Source organism: Hermetia illucens, chromosome 1 (genome assembly GCF_905115235.1).
Source record: "Hermetia illucens chromosome 1, iHerIll2.2.curated.20191125, whole genome shotgun sequence".
Classification (NCBI taxonomy): domain Eukaryota; kingdom Metazoa; phylum Arthropoda; class Insecta; order Diptera; family Stratiomyidae; genus Hermetia; species Hermetia illucens.
This window is the reverse complement of record NC_051849.1, coordinates 18,522,120-18,539,183: the sequence shown is the minus strand read 5'-3', so window position 1 is coordinate 18,539,183 and position 17,064 is coordinate 18,522,120. Positions and strand designations below refer to the sequence as shown.

Genomic DNA, 17,064 nt, shown 5'->3' with positions numbered 1-17,064 from the left:
GGCTGTATGAATCATTTTTGGTTACCTCATCCTTTTCTTCAGTAGACGTCTGCACGTTGATTAGCCATAATTTAAAAAACTTCATCCGTATCTGAATCGTTAATAGTCTTTCCTTCAGTTTGGACTATATGTTTCCTCTAGATTTCTCGCTCGTTCGATTTAATGCCGACAATTTCGCTGTCAAGTAGCTTTCTGAATGGAGTAATTTCACAAAAAGTTACCTACGCTTCGCTGGTAGGCAAGAATAACAGTCTGACACTGGCTAATACCGTCGTTGGCGCTATCTGGCAGACACCACTTGGAGCTGATTGATTTTGCCTGCCTTTTATTAATTGTGGTTATATGTATACACTGGTGCTCTGAGGTGGTGGCGTGGAGGTCGGGGCAGCAACTTTGTCCTCTGGACCAAAACCCTGCAGCCAAGAAGAACCTGCAAGTGGTGGCACGGACTACGCTGTACTCACTATGGTTCGCTGGCGTGATGCAGTAGGCGAATGCTCCACAGGCCTAATTAGGGCGATCAGACCCGAGTCTGCACGGGGACTCATCTGAAGTGGCAATAGATCACGAGACCCTACCAGGGGTATATTGGTACTGTGGAAACCGATATAGCCCCTGAATTGGCATGCCTCAGGAGAACTCCTGTATCATGTGCATTCACCTTGGTTATGGCCGTTGGTTCCCTAGTGATAGCTTTATGGGGGTGATGGTTACATTCAAGCGAACAGAGACCTTCGGGCCTCGGCGTGGTGTTGCGTTTCAACACGGGTGCCGTACTCCTCAATTCCGTACAGATTTAGGTTGGTCTTGTATCCACCAGTAAAAATAAACTGAGTCATGGATTCGGTTTGGACTGGTACCGTTGTGCTTGTCAGCAGGACTCTGATTGTGATCACAAAATAAAGCAGTGTCTTAAGAAGGCCGTGGAGTTAAGTGAACCGGATTCATGTAAAACCACCTCCCTTCGTTTCTGTTTATTGTTTGCGTTTCGATCATTGGGTGTACTACATGCACGATGAGTGAATCTAATTTTCCGATTCGGACTCCTGACAAGCCTTATCTATTAGGAGTACAGAAGTTCAGTCTCTATACCTTTCAGTATCTCATATAAATCGATTAAATATATTACGCAGAATTGATGAGTCTTGCAATCAAACTGGAGTGAACATTTTAAATAATAACAATATGCCTTTCAACTCACTCATACCCTTAGTACGTGACATACCTAACGCTGCGCCATATGCATCACTTTCGAAAGATATTCCAATGTTGAAAATAAAATCAAAATATGTAAATGAAAATATTAACAACAAGTCGCTCTGTCGCTAATCACATATTAATTTATAAATAAGAGTTGCTTACGCGATTATAGTTACGAATAAATTGCAGTGCATCGGATTTACTAATCTTATCAGGGGTCAATAGCCAATATCATCTCGCCTCTGTTATGGACGCTCTGCCTTGGCTTTTGAAAACTGCCCTTGGTGGTTCAAAATAGCAAATTAGCAGGAAAAACAGTCAATTGTTGGTATAAATACGCAAAACGCTACATAGTTAAAATATTCCCTTTTATTTTCCGTTCCGGGATTGAGAGATCTTAAGGGGCTCATCCTATGTGAAATCCTTTTGGGTTGGGTAGTTTCAGAGAATGGACCCGTGAAAGAAATGGTCACTTTCAACCAAATCTGGATTTGCTTTGAGGCAGGCATGCTGGGACGGCAGACCCTGCCTAAGATGGAGCGATGGCGTAGGTCAGGACGCCAGACAGCTTTTAGGGACGTCGAATTGGTGGACCTCGGCGCAAAACCGGGATGTCTGGAGTTCCTTATTAAGGCAGACCTAGGCCGGATACCGGTTGTTTCGCCGTTGATGATGGTGGGACGTAGAGAAAGGCGTTCTCTCAAAAACACCCTTAAGTGGAAGTTCAGGACGCGCTCTAAGGTTTTCAATGAGGTGAGGTTGATTCGTCGAAGGTCCTTCGCAGACTCATGACCGCGCCTGCCCGCTTTCGGTACGATAATCACTCGCGTGCGTCCCCCCGACATCTCGAGAAGTCAGGCAGAACCCTTTCAAGCTGCTTGTGTAGCATGACTGGTATTATGCTATCTAGACCCCTAGATTTATGTACGAAGAAGCTGTTTATATCCCACCCGATTCTATCCTCGGTTATTACCGATTTGATATTCTCGCAAACCTGAGGTGGCTGCAAACTCTCCAAGCAAAGTTCAGATTCACTGTCCTCCTCTTTGGCGGAAAAGTGCGTCTGAACCAGCAGGTCTATGGTTTCATCAGAAAATCTTGGATCTCCGGTCAGACACACTCCAGTTCTCCACCCTAAGAATCCCATTGTCGGTTATTTGGGTGATATCAAGAACCTCTTCCAAACCGTCACAGTTCTCCGGGCTGGGAAAATGGAAAGTTGGTGTACTACCCCTGTTACACACCGATAGATTTGTCATCATCATCATCATCAACGGCGCAACAACCGGAATCCGGTCTAGACCTCCCTTAATAAGGAACTCCAAACAACCCGGTTTTGCGCCGAGGTCCACCAGTTCGATATCCCTAAAAGCTGTCTGGCATCCTGACCTACGCCATCGCTCCATCTTAGACAGGGTCTGCCTCGTCTTCTTTTTCTAAATGGATAGATTTGTATTAATAATAAAATCAAAGAATGTCTCACCTCCCTCGTTAATTTCCGAGCGTCCCCAAAGCATATGTCTTGTATTGGTGTTGCAGCTTATCAACAGGGGGGCTTCTTTGTTGCTATGGCGGTCGCCAAATGTTGCAGTTTTCTGGCGGAGCTAATCGGTCGTGAGCCATTTAAGCCGTGCAAATGGCCCCGCCTGCACCAGTTAGCCGCGACTAGGTTGCTGGAACTCAGATCCGGGCACAGAAAAGCGGACAGGCTGTTCCTCGCGAGGATACATACTCTAGGTCTGTCCTGATGCTGTGGAAAAAATTATAATATTTTGATTTGATGGTTCGCCTTCGACCCAAGGCTCACGTTTTAGTGCGATGTCGATATTCTCCTCTAAAAAAAGATAAGCAGATTAGCCGAGGTGCACTTTGAGTGCGTTACCTTTGGCATGATCTGCTTGCGTGGGGAGTTCGTCATTCCTCGTCGGACCGTCAATCCACATCTCCTCGAACAGTTCGTTGGCGGCGTCGATTGGGTCTAGGTCGTCTTCCGGTTTTCCAGAACGGAACTCTTCCACCTTTGCCTTCCTAACTCCGAACCCCACTTTATAGTCTACCTTTTCCAGTGCCTCCAGGCTTTGTGAAGTTTATATCAAGCAGAAAAGGTTGACTGTTTGTCTGGTCTGATTTGGATAACGTTCAGCTTTACGCCATCCAAGACGTCATCCTACCGACGCATGAACGAAAGAAGTTCCCGGAGAATTGGTCCTCGCAAGCTATAATATGGAACCCACGGACCACCAGAGAAGAATCAAAGCAGGGGATGAATCCCGTGTGATCGCCTTTGACGTCCAGGAGATTCTCCACGACCATCAGCGGATTTGTTGCTGGCTCCTGACTACGTCGGCGAAGGGTTTCGCAGTTCGTGGCTGTCTGCTGGCTGTTGCTGCTTACTTTTCGTCAGAGGTTGCTTAGTGTCCGAGCTCTTGCCCACTCTGCCTCGCTTGTGATTTTTTCGATTTTGTCTTGAGATCGATTGCGTCTAAGAGCGATGGGCTTCGCCTGCCAGGCGTTTGTTATTATATTCGTCGATAGTACCGGCCTCCTTATTTTTAGCAATCTTGATGAAAATACGCATGGGCTTCTGGTACTGCCTCTTGAGCAGGACTCCAGTGGACCTTCGCTTCTTAGCTGGTTTCCAGTGACCGAGGTCATAGCGATCTTTATTTTTAAGGGACTCCTCGAGGTCGACATCGTGCTTGACGGCAGTGGATTCTAAGCTGGAAACCACTAGTTCATCAGGCGCCTCGTTTCAGGAGGTCCTTGCAGTTGGTTTCAGAATTGTGATCCTACGTCTAGCACCAATTGTACTGCTCTCGACGGCTACTGTCTCCTGCCAGCAGCTCGTCCTCCGATGATGCGAATGGCGTCACTGCGTCTTCTTCCCACTTCGGTTTGTTTTTCTTAATTGAGCCCATGTTTTGACCGGACGAGTAGACCGGGAAGAAGGTCCTGCCTGGCTAGCGCGGCCACCAGGATAAGGGTCGTACTTGAAACTGAAGGTGCCCAAAGTATTCCGAGTTCGCAAACTAAAGACCAAGCTCCCCATTGGCCACGCAGCCCTAGGCGTATGCAGTACCTGCTCCAGTGCAGGGAAGACGATCCTCTTGCTGATGCTTACTTCACTCATCACCACAGCTTAAATGAAGTGGTGTTCCAGACCTGGGGTTCGTTTTGATTGAACTTCTCAAATTCAAAATCATCTGCTGGTTCTGAGTGCTGCCAGGCTACCAGGGCAATGAACACCGCTTCACCCTAAGATTACATTGGATCAGTGGTATGTTATACGCTCGTGAACACAATCGAAATGAAGACATCTGCGATCGATATGGGCTTTCGCTGGTTTTCACCCCCCCCCCCCCTCCCAATTGTGAGAGAGGCATCTTTGAGGGTATGGTCCCGACGGCAGCTCACTAGCTAAAATTGGCCCAAATATCGAAGTTGATTGGAAACAATCAAAAAGTCGACCGTTAAAAACGATGTTTTGATAAGCTAGATTGCGGTTTGAGAGCCACTCGACTCCACCTGGATCAAGCCTATAACAGAGACTGTTCGACCCCACTAACGAACCGGATAAAAACCAAAGTAGAACAAACAACAAAGCTTCTTTAAAGGAGAATAACGTCAATAGTTCAGCGTGGTCACATGGATTTACCGAGTCATCAAACCTGGATCCACTTCCAACCGATTGGTCATTCTTATTACGAATTATGATTATGTATGACTGGAAAAAGTCAATATCATTTTGATATCAAAAATTTTTATCGATGTTTCCATATTAAAGGAGAAATCAGTCAAATTTGGTGATATCTATGGTATGCCCGATGTCGCACACTTGTCGTGTGGACTCCGCAGGTATTACATTTCGATGATAGAAAAATGATTTCCCGAGGCGACTTTATCTGGTGATAACTCATGTCAGAACAATGATCGATCCCCGTACATTCTCGTAGATCATTTGTTATTCATAGTATGATACCATGCAAATGTATTATATTCTACATAATGCCTTTTGAATTTCAAAAACCTTTCAGAAACTTGCTTCAGTGTTTCTGCGGATTTCACGCGAACTGTAAGTTTGTGTATCTACGGAAGATTTTTTTGAAGATATTTTACTGAAGAATTCAAGATAGATTCTAGAAGAAGCTGCACAAAGGCAGTTCGAGTGAGAAGCTAATCCCCTCGTTCCATTGTTGTGTATAAACAAATATTGTCGCTTTTGGTAAAGTTAGAGGAAATATCAGGGAAATGCTCGACAGGGTGATCGTGACAAGTGTACACATACGCATCTTAGCTTTCACGTGATTATTCAGTGATACGCGTTACAAGCATGCCTCATTAATGACTAATTACTTTTGCACATGTGCTACTGCATAGACTGGTTTGCCTCATGTTTTCATAAATAAGCACATACTCCACAACGTTTCCACCGCTGATAAGAAAGCCGAAGCTCTCCTCGACCGGTTCCTTTAAGAATAAGTGCAAGATTCATTAGAAAAGCTCCACTTCTAAAAATAATAGTCAATCGCTTTGTCGGCCAATAAAGTTGGCGTCCACATTGAGACTGTTCAGATTAGCCAGCATCAAGTGACTCCGCAAACAAAGCAGTTGAACATGTGTCGATTAAAAGTGGATAATAATTAACAAGCAAACAACACTCCATAGTGCGATAAACGATTGAGAAAAGTGCGAGTTTTATCAGTCAGATACGACCGTACTCGGATTCGAGCGTTCAGACAGTCCTTGTGGGAGCGTTAAACGATTGAGCACTGCACGTATCTGCAAGAACGCTTTGGGTAGATAGCGCAGTATCTTCGTACTGAATTGTGTATATAACAACATATTTCAGAGGAGATAGGGTCGGGTCTTCGTTCGCAATCGATCAGATACATAAAGCAATTGATAACAACCTACTGAGCATCATCACTCACTCCCGGCTCTATTGATGCTGGACAGTATTTTCGACAAACCTCGGAGTTCCTTACTATAAAATAAAATCGTCTTAAAATTATCAATCATTTCGCGGCGTGACTTCGACGCAGTATCGCTCTAATTGTTCGGGGCCGATTTCCACATTTAGGAAAAAGATACTCTCAGTCGTGAAAACATCTTGAAACGGTGCAAACTTCAAAGATCAAAAGAGTGAATACTGCGACTATCGATTCTTCTCTAGTGAATGAATAATTTATGACCATGGTGTTGAGGCGTGATGAAAAAGATATCGCTCAAGTTTAATTAAGTCACCTGTGCCAAACGCACTGCCATCAAATTGTGATTTTTCTCAGTGAATTAATTTTTTTTTTTTATTTTAATTGAGTTCAAATAAACTGAAATTGTAGAAAGCAATCCTAAAAATCAATGGTCGTGATTCGTTGAGTTTTAATATTGGGAGACGAAAAAAGCAATCGGTTTAGACTGAAGAAAGCCTAAACTTCCAAAATGACCGGGTAAGTGTTTTTGGACTGATAACTATCTTGCAGTGACTACTTACTATACATATCAGATCTGTACATCTGTATCTCGTATTTTGGAAGGTCAGAATAGGGCCGAATCTAAAAATACCCAATTCTTACCTTGAGCTTACAGAAAGCCGAATCAAGTGCAAATAAGACAAAATTAAGGCAGCTGAAATTTGCTCACTTGGTATCTAAAAATATCGCGGTGCCATATGTTTGCGTTTTTAGGAAAACTTACGCCAATTTTTCTTAAAAATATTCGGTATGAGAGCATCTGTTTGATGTGTGTACATATATGCTGAGATGTAATGAAAAAATGGATATTCTGGGGAGAAAGATATGTTTAACCACGACAATCCCTTTGTGATTTTATTTACTTTTAAAAGAAGAAAGACTGAGAATTTTACAGGTTCTAAGGAGCTTAAGGGTCCGTTTTTAAAAAATGTAAGAAACTTCCCCGGTGCGAACGTCCAAAATCTATAAAAACTTACTTAGATATTTATGGTTAATTTTCGGTGCAAAATGGGTTTCCTGTATTTCACTAAAAGCTTTTAGCCCTATATGTCAAATGCAATTATTATTTAAGGCGGGGGCAGGGTTAATTCGGTGAAAAAATTGGACGAGTGGTAATGAATCTCCGGGGGTACTCCGGGAAATAGTTGTTTTGCCGTGTACACGATACCTCGCGATAGAATCATCTGAAACAGAAAAATCAAAATGCATCGTCAAAGGAGATGTGCCTCCAGGTAACCCTGGAAGGATTTATTTTTTGGTCGATTTTTCAATTTTTTGTAACACTTGGAAACCAAAAACTCGATTTTTGCTAATTTAAACAAATATAAAATTAGTAATTATTAAAAAACAAAAAGCTCCCAGGGATACCTCGAAAATTCATAGAAGCATTGTGGAAAATTTCAAAACGGTTGGTGCAGTTGATTTTGAATTATGGTATACATGGACCTCAAACAAATAAACAACAAACGAACAGAAAAAACTTTAAATAGGTTTGTTGGTTTGATCATTCCAGGAGTAAGCTGTACCTTGATATTTTCTTGTATTTTCTTAGTTGAGTTTTCATTTCACAAAATTGTCATTGCTTGGTTAGTTAACATAAAACAGGGAACAGCACTGCGAAAATCACGCTATGCGGCCTTTCCAACTGAGAGTCTAGCCTCAATTCTTCGAATATGTGAGGTGCATTTATCTTTGGTATTTTTTTCTTTTAAAGAATAACCAATAATAAACAGTTATAAGTGTGGAAGAATTTTTGATAACCTGCAGTTTGCACGATGGCCAAAAGCCCACCCGAGTTGACCGAAGTCACCTAAGAGGGCAGGTTTGGACATTTTAATCACTTTCAAGTCGTACGTATCCTTTAGTCCAATCCGTGGACGTATACCGGAATCGGTTGAAACATAATGGAGGCGAAGCTGAAAATGGAGAAATACAAAATTGCCGGTTCAAAAAACAGGAGACCTTAACGCCACGATCAAGAGGGAATATCCACTACAGATCACAGTCTCAGTCGATGTCCCTCCTGAGTCAGATTTTCAGATGGTGCGGGCTTTGTGGTTCCACCCTTCCTTGGCATCCCCAGCCCATAATAATGGAAGATGCAGTATTGTTTAATGTGAGCTCCGTGGGATCAAGGGAGGAGTTGAAAGGAGAGGAGATCCAATCCTTCAAATTGAAAATTTAGCTCCGAGAATTCATTATTTCACTCGTCATCAACAAAACATTTTTGTAGTATTTACAGAGATTCTGGGACTTCGACAAACTTATATTTTATTAATTAATTCAGTTCAAATTGAAAATTTAGCTCCGAGAGTTCATTATTTCACTCGTCATCAACAAAACATTTTTGTAGTATTTACAGAGATTCTGGGACTTCGACAAACTTATATTTTATTAATTAATTCAGTTTCAAAATTCCTTAAATTGAGAGAAATCCAACATTTCTTCAAAAATGTTCAGGAAATTTATAAAAAGAAAGTAAATAGAAAAACAGAAAATAGAATAGAGAATTCAAAGTGATAAAAAATCTCAAATACTAATATTGCCACATGTAACTGGTTGGGACACATTTAACTAATTGTTGTGGTTTCTGCAAACGAATCCAAGGAAGAGGAAGTAGTGAACCGCAATATGAATTGACCTCGTTGGTTAGGGTGCATGTTTGCGTATGTGTGTTTGAAGTGGTCACTTGTACTTAATTCCCCCGTCAAACGTAATACCCCGGATTCGTTTATTTACCGCGAAATTTCCGTTAGTGTCCCCTCCCCCCCAGGAAACTGGAAATTGAACCCTCTTTTGCTAAAGCATCGGATATTTCATTTCCCCCTACACCACAATTACCGAGTACCCAGAATAATTCCACCGCATTGAATCTGAAAAAAGAGTTCAATCGGTTTCTACATTCCTGAACAATTTTTGAAGTGATCAAAGGAGTGGTCAACGCTGTCAGTGCAGCTTGACCATCGCTACAGATTGCGATGCGCCTGCCTTTCAACCGCTCGTTAATCATCCAGGTTGACGCCCGTAGGATCGCATACACTTCCGCCTGAAAGGCCTTTGTATATTTTCGCAAAAAAAAAACAGACTTCTGGTTTTTATTCGAGAGGTAGACTCCTGCTCCAGGACCCTATTCTGTTTTTGAGCCATCGGTGTATCCTGACACGCATTATCCTGCTTCGTACCAGTTTTCTATTCGTTTTAAGATAACATCATATCTTCTACCAAACAGATGTATGGGGATCCGAAAATCAGAACGCATTGCCAAAACTGGATTCAGTTCTCCCAATGACTCTAGATATAGTTGAATTAGTCTATGAGCTGCTCTCATTGCATAAACATTGAATAAACAAATCCAAAGGCTGCAAATGAAGTCATTACTTTAGAGCTGCATCGGATGTCGTGTTCATAGCACCGGTGATACCCAGAGACACAGTTCTTTGCACTGTGGCTAGTTACCAGCGAAAACTCTTATGTTTCACCTTAATCCACCATACTACGGATGAATAAGCGAAAATCAGCCTAATGATAGCAACATATATTCACATTACTACCTGAGGCCTAAGTCCCCATGTCGAGGCAAAGGTCCGCCTATGTAACCCATAAGTTGTGAGACCTCGTTTTATCTTTATCTCTGCATGTTTGTTCCAAAGAAAATTATTATATAGAATAACTCCAAGATATTTCACTTCTTCGGAGAGTTGAAGGGTTGTACCCCTCGTCTCTGGAAGGCAAAGACCATTCAGTTTCTTCCTTTTTGTAAATAATACCATTGTGGTTTTATTTGGATTTACTGAAAGCTGAGACACCAACTTCCAATCAAATCAACGGCACTTTGTTATTTTCTACGCACCATTCTGAGATCTCGACCAACAACCAGTACAGCCACGTCATCCGCATAAGCTTGACTTGTATTGGAAGATTTTGCAGTTCGCATAGTAGTGAATCGTTTAGCATACTCCACAGAATTGTGGATAACACACCTCCTTGGGGGCAATCTTTCCTACGCTTAGGTATGAATATCATATTAACCTTCTGCCAAGAAGAAGGTACATAGCCCAGAGAAAGACATCTTCGAAAAATATTTCTTAGAAGTTGCTCTAAGTGCTCCATACCGTCCTTCCCATACCCATCGCTGAGTAGATGCCATTCATGCCAGGTGCTTTAAAGTGTTCAAATGATAGCATAGCAGCTCACGCCTTTTCATTGCTAACAACCGCTCTCGCAGTGTCCCAATTCCCCTTGCAACACCTTCGTGTTGAAGGGTTTGCAGAAACCCAACACATGCGCTTGCCTACCCCTGAGTAGTTAGGCTCGAGAAATTGGGTGTCCTTTTGAACACTTTAATCCGTCTCACGTCGTCAGCAAAGATTTCACATATCCTTTAATCCGATCCGTGGAACAGCATCGAAACCGGTTGACACGCGAGAGACGCGAAACTGAAAATGGAGAAATATAATATCCGCGCTTCAAACCCAGACTCTCTCGGGGAGCCGATTCTTATCTTGCGAATTTACTGCTAGCTTCTCTTCACTGGATTTTCCTAATAACAAAGTGGGAAAGAAGAGACTCATGAATGTAAATAAAACGGTTTAATACAGCCGAATGAATATTATTTTAAAAGCAAGTCGCAAAACCGGAAGCTGGACGTCTCAGGTGTAAAGGTTTTTTGTTCATCTTGTGTACGAAACCTCTTATTCCCGTTTTCCCATCCGCGTAGACCACCTATTCAAAATATTCCTTGTTATACATGCTCGTATGTGTTTCCAAACTCCAACTTCGCAACTCCTATAACTTTGCCCCCCCCCCCCCCCCCTTAAATCCGGTGCAAAATAGTGCCACCCATTCTCATTAAATTTCATGACAATTTGTTTTGCCATTTCCGATTAAATCGAGTGTGAGAGGCAGACAAACAAACATAGAATTGATTCTAATAAAATCTTAAAAAGGCTAAATTAATGGGTAATGGTTGAATTTTTCCGATACTTAGCTACCGCTTCATCTTCTACTCATTTTCACGTACAAAACTACACTCCCCGAAATATCTTGAAAAAAAAATCTGCGCTTTAAGGCTTCTCTCAAAAAGAAATTATCCAATACAACAAAAAAAAAGCTTGAACATGTGAAAATGTAAGCTGCACTATCAAATACCCATGCGAACACACAAATTGAGAAATCTCGCCGTTAATATCTACGCGAAAACCGCCCGAAGAAATTAATTGCCAAATCAAATTTTTCCAACACACACTATACTTTGCCAAAATGTTTCTTTTCTCATCCGGTCATCTTTGCCAGTCGCTCGTCGGAGAGAAAAGGCAGCAATAGTGGTACTTTCCTCCATCTATAGCCTGAAATTCTCACTACAATTCTAGACACAGCATATGCCATACATAATGAATAAATGTTTCGCAGTTCCCTGAACTAATCCGCTAAGCTAACATGCATTTGTTTGCACGTCAGCATGGGCAAGTAGAGAAAATGCAATTTATAGGGAAAACAAACGAAAAGATTAAATTATCAGACAGCAGGTTGTAACCGTTTGTAGATAATTATTTTATTACGTGGATCCAATAAATAGTTCCAGCTACAATTGATATCATTGCAGCCTGGCTGTACATTCTAAATGGAAAGAGCAATAATGTAATAATAATTCACCCTGCCCTTCCTCTTTCAGATGTCTCACCAGATTGTGTCCACACCGTACTTTGAAGATCGTACCGTTGAAAGTAGCCAAGTAGAAAAGTTGTTAAATGAAGAACATATCTAGCCTTTTTCCACCAGATTGAATACTTATTTTCGAATGCTTCACAAGATTTCTAACAATATGACATACACCTATAAACCTGTGCACCTATTTGTGCTCAAATATAAAAAAAATCAAATTGAATTGATAAAAGTTTGCTATGAATAGCGCCCAACGTGGGATAGTTGCAACAGAGAGTAATTCAAATTAAACGCAAAGTTCGCTTCACATCGTGGTTGTGACTTTATGGTTAGCCTCGATAAAAGTATATCATTTTAGAGAATCTTTTGACGATTTTGAGAAGACCTAGTCTACCCAAAAAAATCGAAAAATTCACCTCGCTGATAAGGTCGCAATAAAGTTATACAGAAATGACCGCCCATTAAAGTTGCAAAATGTAGCAGCTGTTTCGGAAATGATGACCAATAAATTATCATCAATGGCGCAACAACCGGTATCCGGCTTGCTTTAATAAGGACCAATAAATGCTTCGATAAACTTTACAGGGGTGTAACCTCACGGAAGATAACGCATCCAAAGTTGAATATGGTCTAGACCAGTAATAACCCAGGCCTTTAAGTAAATCATCAACAAGTTTGCTAACATACCATTTGTTATCAACTGAAATTGATAACATTCAGCAACTTGTGAATGTTATGAGATTGAAAACTATCGGCATCATGCTGCTGGTGGAAACTTACGTTATCAGCGCAAATGCTCCTGAGGCAACTAAGTAACTAGTGCCGCATGGACAATAACCATTATCATCATCATCAACGACGCAACAACCAGTATCCGGTCTAGGCCTCCCTTAATAAGAAACTTCAGACATCCCGGTTTTGCGCCGAGGTCCACCAATTCGATATCCCGAAAAGCTGTCTGGCGTCTTGGCCTACGCCAGCGCTCCATCTTAGGTAGGGTCTGCCTCGTCTTCTTTTTCTACCATAGATATTGCCCTTATAGACTTTCCGGGTGGGATCATCCTTATCCATACGGATTAAGTGACCCGCCCACCGTAACCTATTGAGCCGGATTTTATCCACTACCGGACGGTCATGGTATCGCTCATAGATTTCGTCGTAATGTAGCCTACGGAATCGTCCATCCTCATGTAGGGGGCCAAAAATTCTTCGGAGGATTCTTCTCTCGAACGCGGACAAGAGTTCGCAATTTTTCTTGCTAAGAACCCAAGTTTCCGAGGAATACATGAGGACTGGCAAGATCATAGTCTTGTACAGTAAGAGCTTTGACTCTATGGTGAGACGTTTCGAGCTGAACAGTCTTTGTAAGCTGAAATAGGCTCTGTTGGCTGACAACAACCGTGCGCGGATTTCATCATCGTAGTTGCTATCGCTTGTGATTTTCGACCCTAGATAGGAGAAATTGTCAACGGTCTCAAAGTTGTATTCTCCTATCCTTATTCTTCTTCGTGTTTGTGTTTGACCAGTGCGGTTTGATGTTGTTGGTTGATTCGTCTTCGGTGCTGACGTTGCCACCATATATTTTGTCTTGCTTTCATTGATGTGCAGCCCAAGATCTCGCCCCTCAAGCCGCCTGCTCGATCTGGATGAAGACAGTTTGTACGTCTCGGGTGGTTCTTCCCATGATGTCGATATCGTCAGCATAGGCCAGTAGTTGGGTGGACTTGAAGACGATCGTACCTCTTGCATTCACCTCAGCATCACGGATCACTTTCTCGAGGGCCAGGTTAAAGAGGACGCATGATAGCGCATCCCCTTGTCGTAGACCGTTGTTGATGTCGAATGGTCTTGATTGTGATCCTGCTGCTTTTATCTGGCCTCGCACATTGGTCAGGGTCAGCCTAGTCAGTCTTATTAATTTCGTCGGAATACCGAATTCCCCCATGGCCGTGCACAGTTTTATCCTGGCTATGCTATCATAGGCGGCTTTAAAGTCGATGAACAGATGGTGCAACTGTTGTCCATATTCCAACAGTTTTTCCATCGCCTGCCGCAGAGAGAAAATCTGATCTGTTGCTGATTTGCCTGGAGTGAAGCCTCTTTGGTATGGGCCAATGATGTTCTGGGCGTATGGGGCTATCCGGCCTAGCAAGATAGTGGAGAATATCTTATAGATGGTACTCAGCAACGTGATACCTCTATAATTGCTGCACTGTGTGATATCTCCCTTTTTATGTATGAGACAGATTATGCCTCGTTGCCAATCGTCAGGCATTGATTCGCTGTCCCATACCTTGAGCACAAGTTAATGAACCACTTGGTGTAACTGGTCGCCTCCATATTTAACCAATTCGGCTGTAATTCCATCGGCTCCTGGCGACTTATGATTTTTAGCCGATGAATTGCACGAACTGTTTCTCCTAAACTTGGTGGTGGCAGTATTTGTCCGTCGTCTTCAGTTGGCGGGACCTCCAACTCGCCGATGTTCTGGTTGTTCAGTAGCTCATCAAAGTACTCAACCCATCGCTCTAATATTCCCATTCTGTCGGAAATCAGATTTCCCTCTTTGTTTCGGCAGGATGAGCATCGAGGTGTATAAGGCTTCATCCTGCTGACTTGTTGGTAAAACTTCCGCGCCTGGTACGGTTGCTCCCTGTACTTTTCTAGTTCACAGACTTGTTGGTTCTCCCAGGCTTCCTTTTTCCGTCTGTGAAATCGCTTCTCCGCTCGACGGAGTTCGTGATAAGTCTCTGCGCGTGCCCGCGTTCTTTGAGAATGCAACATTACTCGGTATGCGGCATTCTTCCATTCCGTTGCTAGCTTACATTCATCGTCAAACCAGCCGTTCCGACTCCTTTTGCGGCTGGGGCCAAGTATATTTGTGGCCGTATCCCTGATAACGTTCTTCAGGTGGTTGTGAAGATCATTTGTTGATGCTTCATCTCCAGGTCCTCTGTTGACTGCGGTTATTGCGGCATCCATTTCCCTCTTATAGGTGTCGCGGAGGGTTGTGTTGTGGATGGCTTCAGTGTTCACTCTCACCTGATTGTCAGAGGGGATTCTAGGTGGTATTGTTATTCGATCTCGGAGCACCATGCCAACGAGATAGTGATCCGAGTATATATTGGCGTTCGATCAACACGTGGTCAATTTGGTTGAAAGTGGTCCCATCTGGAGAGGTCCACGTATGTTTGTGGACCGCTTTCCGCGCAAACCAGGTACTTCCAACAACCATTTCGTGTGACCCTGCTAATTCAATAGTCCGCAGTCCGTTATCATTTGTTTTTTCGTGTAAGCTATGGGAGCCAACGTATCGCCTGAATACGGGCTCCTTCCCTACTTGGCTGTTAAAATCCCCAAGTATGATTTTATGATAATATCATATCTGGGACAGGCTTCGAGGGTTCGTTCTACTGCCTCGTAGAAGGTATCCTTCTCCGACTCTGCAGTCTCCTCTGTAGGGGCGTGAACGTTTATGAGGCTTATATTTCTAAACTTGCCTCGCAAGCGCAGAGTGCATTTTTTGGCTGACTAAGAAACCTACTCCGAGCACATGGTTTACTGGATGACCGCTATAATATATGGTGTAGTGGCTCTTCTCCAGGAAACCGGTCCGTGTCCATCACATCTCTTGCAACGCTGTTATATCAGCCCTATATTGGGACAGGATATCGGCTAGCTGCTTATCAGCTTCATCTCTGTACAGGGAGCGCACGTTCCATGAGAAAATGCGCAAATCGTTGTTCCTTTGTCGTTGCCGGGTCCGTCGTTTTAAAATCCGTCCTATCCGAGGCTCCTGTTGTGGGTTCGTAACAAGTTGTTTTCCGTGTAGGGTTGTCAGCCCTACCCAGCTAGTTAGGCTCGGGAACTTGGGGGTCCTTTTAGATACTTAAGTCCCTCTCACGTCGTCAGCGAACATTTCACGTATCCTTAAAACCCAATCCGCGGAACAGCACCAGATCCGAATGAATCGAAACGGATCCGAAGCTGAAAATAGAGAAATATAAAAATTACCGACCCGTAGAGAGTGCGTAGAGTGGGAAAATAAGAGACTTTAGTGTCACTATCGCAGGGGGAAGATCCACCATGGATCACATTCTCAGTCGATTTCCCTCCTGACTCAGATTTTCAGGTGGTCCGAGCTTTGTGGTTCCACCCTTCCGTGGTATCTTCAGCCCATAATAATGAAGGATGCGGTACCGTTTAGTGTGAGTTCCGCGGGAACAAGGGAGGGGAAGCCTTCGAATTGAAAACTTACCTCCGAGACCTCACAGTCTTCACTTATTAGCGAACAACAGTTTTTCAATATTTGCAAAAATCCTAGGACTTCGATGAATTTATATTTTATTAATTTAATTCGGTTTCCAAATTCTTTCAAGTAAGAGGAATCAACAAAATGATGCATGTGAAACTACAATAGTTACAAAAATAAACTCAGAAAATTCAAAGTATTAAAAAAAGAAATGCTTTCATTGACACATACAACTTAAGAAGCTCGGTGGGGCAAGTAGCTGACCCCTGCAGCCGAATTCAAGGAGGTGGAAATAGCGAAGCACAATATAAATTGTCCTCAGTTGCTAGAAAGCATGAACGAGGCCATTTCAGTCAGGTGACACCACAATAGCTGCTTCCTTCCTCCGAGCTCCAAATCCAGACTCTCTCGGACTACCGATCTCCTTGCGGCTCATGAACTTAAATAAAACTGGCTTAATACAGTCAAATTATTAATATTTACAAAAAAGTTCAAATTAGTGAGTAAAGGTCGAATTTTCGCCCTACTTAGCTACCGCTTCATCTTCTACTCGTTTTCATCTCCAAAACTCTCCATTCCTCGAAACACCATCTTTAAGAGGTTAGATATTGTCTTCTATTTGTAGTTAAATCCAAAATCGATAGACCAATAGCTAACTCCAAACTACAAATTTCTTTTATAGTGTATATATCTATATTTCGGGAGCAACTTACCCCCTTCATCAGTACAAAGCTTTGTACTTTCCTCTAGCAATAACCTAAAATCTTCGTCGAATCGGCAACAACAACTATTCTAGGCGCAGCGTGCGTTTGGCTGTTTCGTAGCAATGGATCATAAATAAATGCTGCGCAGTTGCCTGAAACAATCCGCTAGGTAAACATGCATTTGCATGCTGGTGTCAGCATTGGCGAGTTAACGGTAGAACAATGCAATTTATGAGGGAGACAGAGAGATAGGCTAGGGATCAATTTGATACTTGGA

General features: G+C 42.7%; 1 protein-coding gene across 1 annotated transcript in view; it reads left to right on the top strand.

Annotated features, from left to right (window-relative positions):
- The first annotated feature begins 5,296 nt into the window (after positions 1–5,296).
- The window catches only part of LOC119658753 (facilitated trehalose transporter Tret1-2 homolog), an 82,494-nt gene continuing 70,726 nt past the window's right edge, over positions 5,297–17,064 (top strand). The window contains exon 1 of the mRNA XM_038066446.1: positions 5,297–6,647. Within this exon, the coding sequence (XP_037922374.1) occupies positions 6,640–6,647 (8 nt within the window). The 5' untranslated portion in view covers positions 5,297–6,639. The remainder of the gene's footprint in view (positions 6,648–17,064) is intronic.